This window comes from Lathamus discolor, chromosome 4, assembly GCF_037157495.1.
Source record: "Lathamus discolor isolate bLatDis1 chromosome 4, bLatDis1.hap1, whole genome shotgun sequence".
NCBI classification, from domain to species: Eukaryota; Metazoa; Chordata; class Aves; order Psittaciformes; family Psittacidae; genus Lathamus; species Lathamus discolor.
The window spans coordinates 65,415,913-65,426,400 of NC_088887.1; the positions used below are offsets into that span (position 1 = coordinate 65,415,913).

The 10,488-nt window shown below is 39.6% G+C and overlaps 1 protein-coding gene across 1 annotated transcript in view; it reads right to left on the reverse strand.

Annotated features, from left to right (window-relative positions):
* TMCO3 (transmembrane and coiled-coil domains 3) overlaps positions 1–10,488 on the reverse strand; it is a 34,184-nt gene that overhangs the window by 21,898 nt on the left and 1,798 nt on the right. Inside the window, exons 3-4 of the mRNA XM_065677868.1 lie at positions 8,872–9,414; positions 3,941–4,120 (exon numbers count right to left, since the gene is read on the reverse strand). Of these exons, the coding sequence (XP_065533940.1) occupies positions 3,941–4,120; positions 8,872–9,318 (627 nt within the window). The 5' untranslated portion in view covers positions 9,319–9,414. The remainder of the gene's footprint in view (positions 1–3,940; positions 4,121–8,871; positions 9,415–10,488) is intronic.

Below are 10,488 nucleotides of genomic sequence, written 5' to 3' on the forward strand. Positions count from 1 at the left end.
AAATATTGCATTTTCAATATTTAACCTGCAATTTTTATCCTTTTCTTCTACTCCTTATATTTTTGTGTACGTATATAATTAAAGGAAAACTTTTATCATGGGAATGACCTCTTCCCCTGTTTTTGTACATCATGCAATACGGTGGGCCTCTAAAGAACTGGAAGTCACTAAGAATCAAACAGAGGGGGAAAAAAAATAATTCGAAACAAATTATGAAGCTTGCACTGGCAGCCCAGAAAGCCAACCGTATCCTGGGCTGCATCAAAAGGAGCGTGACTAGCAGCTCGAGGGAGGTGATCCTGCCCCTCTACTCTGCTCCTGTGACACCTCACTTGGAGTACTGTGTGCAGTTCTGGTGTCCTCAACACAAAAAGGACATGGAACTGTTGGAACAAGTCCAGAGGAGGGCCACGAGGATGATCAGGGGACTGGAGCCCCTCCCGTATGAAGAGAGGCTGAGAAAGTTGGGGCTGTTCAGCCTGGAGAAGAGAAGGCTGTGTGGAGACCTCAAAGCAGCCTTTCAGTATCTGAAGGGGGCTGTAAGGATGCTGGGGAGGGACTCCTCATTAGACACAGTAGTGACAGGACAAGGGGTAACAGGTTCAAACTTAAACAGGGGAAGTTTAGATTGGATATAAGGAAGAAGTTCTTTCCTGTTAGGGTGGTGAGGCACTGGAATGGGTTGCCCAGGAAGTTGTGAAAGCTCCATCCCTGGCGGTGTTCAAGTCCAGGTTGACCGGAGCCTTGTGTGGGATGGTTTAGTGTGAGGTGTGCCCATGGCAGGGGGGTTGGAACTAGATGATCTTAAGGTCCTTTCCAACCTTAACTATTCTATGATTTTATGATTCAGAAGCATAAATAGCTGCTTCAAACATCAGCATTTCAGCTGTTGAAGTGAGAGGCTGATGACTATTTTTATGCATTATGAAAGTTGTTTTTTCATCCCTTTTTACCCCAAACCTATCTTTTTAGATAAATATTTATAGTGCCTTTACCTCCATAAGCTCCCCACTTACCAGGCTATTTTGCATTGCAGAATGAGGTGTCCTTTGCCAAGTCTATGAGACCAAACCACGTTTTTACATTTTCAGCTGATGGGAAAAAACAGGAGCAGCTGCATGCCATGCACATGCAAACTAATAGTCACAGTATTGGAGCAAAGAAGAAAGGCTTCCCTACAGTCAGCAAACATGAAGAACTGTTTCTAACCAGAATACACAGTAAGTATCCAGTCCTACAATTTTTCTGTCATCCTTGCTTCCGACTCCCTGTCTCACACCCTTACTGCTACTCCAGAGATACTAAAACAGAGCTCAGAGGTTACTGCTAAATGTTGGCTCTGCAACACAAAACATACTTTACACTTACTTTGACACTGGAATTACTTCACTGTTCAGTGCAGTGTTCCCATCTTGCAGAGGACTATTACTTTGCCTAAAATCAAAAGCCTAATAAGCCAACATCTGTTCTAGTATCTTCTTGGGAATTTAATGTTACAACATCAGCAATGGTGTTCACTAAGCACAATTATCTTACAAACTACATCAGCAGTGAAACGCCTACTTTGAAGCTCTGGAACTCCAAATTCCTAAGGAGCTTGTTTTAAGTTCCTCTTGGGGGCTTGTGTGGCTGGAATCTAACCAAATTGCTCTGCTCTTGCAAGACCTCGCTTGTGTACAGTTCCAGTGTCCTTGACATAAAAAGGACATGGAGCTGTTGGAACAAGTCCAGAGGAGGGCCACGAGGATGATCAGGGGAGTGGAGCACCTCCCATATGAAGACAGGCTGAGGAAGTTGGGGCTGTTCAGCCTGGAGAAGAGAAGGCTGCGTGGAGACCTCATAGCGGCCTTCCGGTATCTCAAGGGGGCCTATAAGGATGCTGGGGAGGGACTCTTCGTCAGGGGCTGTAGTGACAGGACAAGGGGTAACGGGTTAAAACTTAAACAGGGGAAGTTTAGGCTGGATATAAGGAAGAAGTTCTTTACTGTGAGGGTGGTGAGGCACTGGAAGGTTGCCCAAAGAAGTTGTGAATGCTCCATCCCTGCCAGTATTTAAGACCAGGCTGGATGGAGTCTTGGGAGATACGGTTTAGTGTGGGCTGTCCCTGCCTGTGGCAGGGGGGTTGGAACTTGATGATCTTAAGGTCCTTTCCAATCCAAACTATTCTATGATTCTCTGCATCAAAATTCAAAATTTACCAAATATCATATGAGAGCAATGCAATAGGATAAATACATTTCTCGTGTAGTGGAGTTCACAGTCTAGTTCTAGGTCAGAAACAGTATTAGCAAAAAAGGAAAAATTTTGTAAGATTAAGACCATTATGATAAACATTTTTTTTTCTGTGTAATATATATAAATACATTACAGTGCATATTTACTTTTACAAGAGTAAAGGGAATTGAAAAAAGAGACTATGCTAGAAGAGCAAGAGTAGATGGCATGGGTTCATAGCTCTTAAATACAAATAAATTTGAGGACATAATGGGAAATAAAATCCAGATTCTTTCTCCAAGTAGCAACTCCAAAAAGCAGGTTGTACATAACAGAACACGATGCACAAATGCTCCTGTCTTGCACTGTAGGTTAACTCAGATTTTTTTTGTCCTAATTTCTACCTACTGCACTTCTCTATTTGACTATATTGCTTATTGATTATTCTATTAGAGCTTCTTTGTTCTAACATTCTAGTGTTCTAGCTTAAAAGAAAGCACACTAGCTGTTTCTTGCAAAGATGGAGATGTAAGTAGTCCTCCAGGTTGCATTTCACGATTCCTTTTCTTTCATGAATAGAGACACAAGCCAAAAGCCAAAGAGGTACACTCGAGAAAAAGGACGAGTTGGCATTTTTCCAATCAACAGGTGTAGCAGAGGAAACCTCATTCCTGATCTCTTTAAAACGTGCCGTTATACCCCGGCGGCACAGAAGAGGGCACTCCAGCCAGCTCGTCCCTTTCCCACAGTTGGTCCTACTAGGCAGTATTCCTACTGGGGGCAATTGCTGCGGTCTGGTGAATACAAAATAAAAAGCTGCTTTCACTTTCTGTCAATACAAGCACAAAAAATGGTCTTGCTTCCTACTGAGAGATACTCAGCTTTTCCTCCTCAGAAAAACTCAAGAGCTATGCTCATCTTGGAAGTCAACCTGCACATCAATAAAAACCTTCCAAGAGCAAAAGCCAGACAAAATTGTGATCCACATACACGCAAACAAGGACCAATTCAGACAGTCAGTCCCTGAGGACAGCACAATGGGACAGCAGAACAAACTGATATACACCCAGCTCCAAATACACACTGCCTTACCTGAGGGATACTGTCTGTCATGCAACACAAACAATGAACAATGCAAATAGGCCAAGGTATAAAAAGCCAAGGAAGTGAGAAGAAAGCAAGGCCAAAACCACATTGCAGGTGCTTACCTTGAATAATACATCTTTTCCCAGACTGTGCAAACTAACTGCAAGGATTCTTGTTCTCCCATAACTTTCTCAACAAAATGAAAAAGAAAAAAGTAGAGACTACACTTAACATTGCAACTCTATATCCTGCAACTTCTAAATATCACCACCATCACTGAGGTGTCGTAAATCACATGGGCTGTATCAGTGAGACATTACACTTGTCACTGTCATTGTCAGTCACAGGGATGACTTTCAAATCAAAACCACAGAGAACAGTAGCAAAAAGTGGGTTTTGCTCACTAGGAGTGTTTAGGAGTTTTAGGAGTGTTTGCTCACTCCTAAAAGGCAACCATTCTACCACTAAATACTTTCTTTTGTCGAAACAGAAGCAAAAACAAATGTAGTCAAATTTAATTTTTTTTAATAGTCACTAAAATCATAACTATTTAACACAAGAGAAACAGGCCTAGAATACAAATATAAAATAAAGAATAAATGCACATTAACCAAAAGACTGAGTCTTAAATATCACTTACAGATTTGTTGTCATCAAAGGCATGCTCTTCTATCTCTTCTTCCAATCTATCAGCTGCCTTCCTGACATCTTCTAGAATTTCATCAAGCATTGACAGGCTTTTGTTTTGATGCTGTATGTTCTTAAGGGCTTCAACCTGATGTTTTTCTGCTGCTAAGAGCTCGACATATTCCATTTCCTCCTGTTGAATTTTACAATACACAGATGAAGTGCTGGCCAGGCCTTTGAGCAGAAAAACATTTGACATAAATGTATGCTTCTTTTGACACAGAATATCCTACAAGTGGAACTGCAAAAGCAATGTAACAGTCTTCAAATATGATTATAAAGTCTTTCTCTTGCCAGTTTTCACTGGGGGAAGTGAGCAAGAAAAGTAACAGTCAAACAAAATATCCACCCATTGAGTTTTCTAATCCATTAAACTATAGAGCTGCCCCAAGGTTGCAATCCAGAAAACACAAGAAAGGAATTACTTCAAGGAACTCTAGGAAACATTTCAGAGCCAAGTAAAGTTTAGAGGTCAGTGCTTTAGCAGGGAAGCATAATAACCTTGAAAGCATAGCTTTACTAGCTACAACAAACAAATTGGAAGGAAAACAGTGAATCTTAATTTTATAAGCTGTTTTGTAAACATGGGAAGAGGTCTGTTTATGGTTTTCTGAAAATTACAATAACTGTGGAAACAGCTAGAAAAAAAATAAAAACAGAAGAGTACAGATGAGCAGTCAAGCACACAGGCTGAGGTTCCCCTTTGTTTCCCAAGAAGCATTTTTGCTATCAAAACTAAAATACTTTGTCCATCTTTTCAGTCTGAGCCTCTTGTGAACTTGGACTAATGACTTCTAAAATCCACTTCTAGGTTTCAGAAGAAAAAAAATACTGATGTTGTTCAACATAGCATGAAAATATTTCAGTAGCTTCCCTGATAAAAATTATGGTATTTCATTTCTTTTTGGATATTTCAGGTTCAAAAAAATGAACTAAAAAGTATTTCCTGATCAAGACTGGACTTAACATGGTTAAGGAGACAATAACCAAACAAAATACTTTGTGTACTGACAGGGTATAATTTCAGGTTTGGGATGGTTTGGGAAGGACAAGGGACTGGAGGGGGTGGAGCTTCAGTTTACATATCTACATTATTTTAAAGATATATTGGTTGAGAGTGAGAACAACTATGAATGAGGAAATATATGCAATGGCAGGCTTTCCTTTCCATTAGATTCAGGATGCTGAGAATATTTACATAACAGACACCCTACATCTGTTCTTCAAAAGAGCCAGTATTACTACCAAGGGAAAAAACAGACTGGGCATAAAATACAAGCAATCTCTAGGTCAGCCTGAATTCCCAGAAAACCTAAGTTTCTGTCCCTATTTTGGATGCTCTGCCATACCCAGTTAGAACTATCAGACAGAATATAGATCTCCCTTAAGCTATGTGTTTTATCTGCCTGGGCATCTAAACTGGTCCCCTATTCCTATGTTTAATAACTGGAGTGTTCAGTCCTCCGCATGTTTGCGGATGAATATTTTTCCCCTTGAAACCTGCAAGAACATGCGTATAATGTCCTTAATTCCTTGATGCCAACACAAGAGTACTGTGGTTTGGCCCTTTTGAAATCTGGACAGTCAGATGAGTATCTTCAGTTGTGATGAAACTACAGAATTGCTGTCTGTTGGTGTTTAGAATCACCATAGTTATACCGGCATGATGGAAATTATCCAGTTCCCAAAATAACTGAAGTTGGGAAAAATGTAACTATTAATGTGCTTGGCCCAATGTCAATTGCTTTAGTTCTTATGCAACACATAAGCAAAAGACACAGTCACTCCCATACAGCCTCAAGGAAAAACATTTCCTATCTGTCATTCTCTGCTAGCAGACATTGCTTCAAAGATGTAAAAAACAGCCCCCATATGAGCTGCAGATTCTTTCCTCAGTCAATAACAACTTAGAACACCAGATGGAATTGATAAGGATTAGATTCTTTCCCCTCAAAAATGGAACAGATTTTGGGTGGAAGGAGACGATCAGTCCTTTCTGTCAGCTGAGACAAACAGGCTGAAGAAAGCTAGAGAAATAAAGAACTGCAGAAAAACAAATAATGCTCTAATTTGCAAGAAGTTAACTTTCTCTGGAGAGCAAGGTAGAAGAGCTTCAAAAAAAATCTGGGTTTAAGTTCTTTTAATTAATGAAGACCAAGGTCTTTGTAGTTTATTAAAGTGGCATCTCTGTTTTCACCTACAGTGTCACAGTGGGACGATCACAGAGAACAGTGTCCATAAGAAGGACAAGCTAGCTCAAACAGCCTGCTGCCTGTTAAGCAGAAGTGCACCACATCACACTGTTATGCAACTCGTGCTGGGATTGGAGACATCTGATCACAAGGTACATACAAACAATTGGTTAAGCAAGGTAATACAGATAGGGATTGTGTACTGAACAGGAGACTGGAACACCTAGAAACACATGAGCAAAATGGAGTAAGATGAAGTAAGACTTTGGGGCAATGCTGGTTAAGAACACGGTGTCACTGTTGCTCTTTAACGAGAGATGACAAAAAGCACAGTTAGAAGAGGAGGCATCTTTGCACTACTTGTGAGTTATGTTTTCCATTAACGTCTGAGTAGGAAGCACTCAAGCAATTAGAAGCTGATAAAAAATGAGATTTTGCTGCTTTTTCCTGAAGCTCCTCACAGGTTCCTGGAGCAAAGGAAGACAGAAGCTGACATCACCACTTCTTCCTTCCCTGCCCCCCAGAATGATTCTGTGATACCTTTTCCCAGCAACAGACCCAGCAGGAAATGCATCAGACATGCATACATCTCTCAACACTAAAATAATGCTTCAACTAAACAGAAATAAAATGAAGGTAAGAGTCCAGTACCCCCTACAGTCATTTGTATTTTCCATTCAATCACTGTTTAAAAAATTGAAAGGATGTCTTATGATTACATCAAAGTAATCATTACAGTAAAATGAAACTGGAACAAAACTAGACCCCATGTAATTGTCATCCTTGTGGCATGCATTTTCCCTTTTCCCATTATCCTTCATTTCACTTTATATAACAATGGCTGTTGTAAGGTTAGAACAATAAGTATTCTGTTTAAATAGTCATGCATGTGACATAAGAAGTGTAAATGATTGCTCATTCAAGTAAATATCTTGATATGATAATACAGAAAAGCCTGCACAATCCATCCCCACAGAAGTTAAGTTTTAACAGGACACACATCTAAACCACATCATTACACACACAGGCCTCCTATGACAAAAATGAGGAAGCACCATGCTCAAGTTCAAGGACACATTACTTAAGTATTTTACAGTAACGCTGCCAAGAAACAGGTAAATGAGAAGGATAATTCTGGACAGCTTCACTAGTGCTATTTTAAGAACTCTGAAGAAAATAAAGTAATTTTATTACACTTCTATGCAGCAGAGGCTGGCACTACATTAAGTGCCAATATCAAAGGCATACTGAGCACTTCATTGGAACACACCTAGATCCAAGCTACTCCCTATCCAAATTTGTCATAATTCAACCTTAGTTTTCACTCCACGGACCACTCCAAACTCCCAAGCCTGCATAGTAACTTCTGCTTCCACCAGCCTTTCTTGCCACAATTCACTGCACAGAATCTCTTGCCATCTTCACCTGTTAAGACCTGCCCATCTCTTACAAAAAAATGTCCTTTAGAGATTCTCCCAGCTCTGATACTATAGAAGCCTTCCCAGTATCTGAAGGGGGCTTACAATGATGCCAGAGAGGGACTTTTCATCAGGGACTGTAGCAACAGGACAAGTGAAGACAGGAAGATTCAGGTTAGATACAAGGAAGAAGTTCTTTACTGTGAGGGTGGCGAGGCAATGGAACAGGCTGCCCAAGCTGTGGATGCTTCATCCCTGGCAGCATTCAAGGCTGGGATGGGGCCTTGAGAAACCTAGTTTAGTGTGAGGTGTCCCTGTGCATGTCAGGGGGGTTGGAACTAGATGATCTTAAGGTCCTTTCTAACCCAAACAATTCTGTGATTCTATAGCTCAATTACTCCCCACCCCCTGCTCATGTTCTCTCGTGCAAGGGCAGACTCTTATTTTAGGAGACAGAAACCAAAGAAAACTCTTAATATATTCCTCCAGTGGTTGACAGATAGAGCAAGGAAACAGGGCAGTTTAAATACCAAATGAGCTAAGTGACATTTTCTCTCAATGGGAGACTTTTCAGTACAGTCTGAGTACTACAAAGTCCAGTAGACAGTGGCAGAGATTGCACACTCTAACAGGTCTGCATTGACATGAGAACTCAAATCTTCCATAAAGTACTTGTGCTCAACTGTTACTCATGTGTGCTTTTCTTCGAATCCACTGTTCTTCAGACCTGCACTTTTTAGGCTAGGAGTGCTATACTTAGATTAAAAATCTAGTCATCTCATATTTTGCACATCCATTTTACCCATATCTCTATGAATATAGAAATGAAAGGCAAGAAGTCATTCTGCTTAAAGTATATGTTTTGAATGAACAATTCTCATTAAGTGGAAAATAACAGTATTTTGCCAATTTATGGCATTATTTCCACTCTGACAATCCCACTGGCTTGTCTAGTGCAGTGTCTAGTGCAATTATGCTATGTGCACTGACTCACTTCTGGTATGCTTTTCCCTTTAACATAACATTTGTCATAGGTCTTATAATCATGTTTAGCTTTGTTTTCAAATAAGAACTATTGACTGCTAGTAAGTTTTAAGCTCTACAACATAACTACTTTTAATTTTACTAATGAGAACAATTCATGCAAAATCCATTTTAAACAGTACACATCGCAAGTTTTATGTAAAGCCTCTTTTTTATTAAAACAGACTGAAACTGTGCCATGATAAAATGAAAGTCACAAGTACTCTAGTAATAAACATGGGTGAACTAACCTTAATTGCAGCTTCTCTCAAGGCTTCCAGCCTCTGTCTACTGCTTTCTTTCATATTTACAACATCTTTGTAATCACCCTGTAGAGCTCTCTGGAGACCATGGATTGCTTGAAAGACTGAGTTTTCGCTTTCATTTAGCTCCTTTTGGAAGATTTCAAAGGTATGAACCTGAAAAAGTTTCTCTTCATCTGATAGTCCAGCATCCTTCTCAACCGCTCTTATGGCATTTTTTAGTTTGTTGAGAACAACGTTCTTTTGGCGAAGAAGACCAGACAGTTTTCTGCAGCTCTCCAACACCCACTGCTTTCTCTGAGCAATAACAGCTCCTTTCCCACGGTGCAGTTTTATTGCATGCTTTACTACATCTTCATGCTCTGCAGGATTTGCTAGCTGGACACAAGGCAATAAAACCAACGTCCATAAGGAAATAAATCCAGTCGCCTTCATTCTTCAATTTTTATTGCTGTTGGGAGAAACTGATAATCCACAACTGCTCAAAGCTTCCTGCTACATGGTTTCTGCATCTCCAGTACACGTACCAGGCTGCAAAACAGTACCAATGTGTCATCAAACATGATAATGTTGTGATATTAGGCCAAGCAAATGTAGAAAAGAAATCCAAGACTGTATCTTACACTATAATCTTTTAACAGTTCTCAAAACCAAGAAACAGCCCAAGGTTATTGGTAGACTTTTGTTTTCCTCTTGACTATTTTCTAGGTATCTTCTTGTCTTAAATACACTGAATGGAAAGCTTAGTTATTTCACATGGTAGTCACCTGCACTTCTTATGAGAAAAAAGCCATAAAAATATTAAGCCACGATGCCACAGGCTATACTTCAACCTAGCACCAGAACTCATTACTCTTATCTACCTCTTGCATTTTTTGAAACTGATTCTAAAGAATTGTATCATAATCATTTGTTATTTTTATAGCCTCCAAACCATTAACAAAGGCAACTATACAAAATACAATGGAAAGAAAGCTTATCCGAAACAGATTACATTGTAAATTAGACTGGGGGGAGGAGGGGGGGAATTTCTGCAGTAAAGAAATAACATCAAAACTTCCTGGACTTCTAAGCATTGCTAGCCTGGATCAAAGACTTTGACCTGAAAGGCTGCATTGCCTTGAGGCATTTTACTTCAAAGCTAATTATTGATCCTCATGATTTTAAAATAGAGGTATAAGAACACTAAAAGTAAAATCAATTAATTCGTAAGTTCATTTCCCAGAAGCTACTTGAAGATCTATATTTAAACTGCTGTATTTGCTTCTAACACCAAGCAGGGCAGAATTTCAAAACTAAGAATGAATTTCCTTCCCCCAGAGCCTACAGTAAAACACTAACGTTATTGTAAAATAACCAAGTTATATTTTCTTTGGGGAAAATAAAAAAAACAACCAAAAAACAACCAACCAAACACAAAAACCTACAAAAAAACAACCCCACATAACAAAGCTATATTTAACAATGCATCAATGTATGTACAAAGCATACATTTATCGCTGAAGTGTAGCAGTCTAAAAATGCACAGCACACTACATGTTAGTAGATCATCAACAGAGCAGGTATTTGCCTAAAACTTTAGCTGCAATCTTCATCTCTGGACCA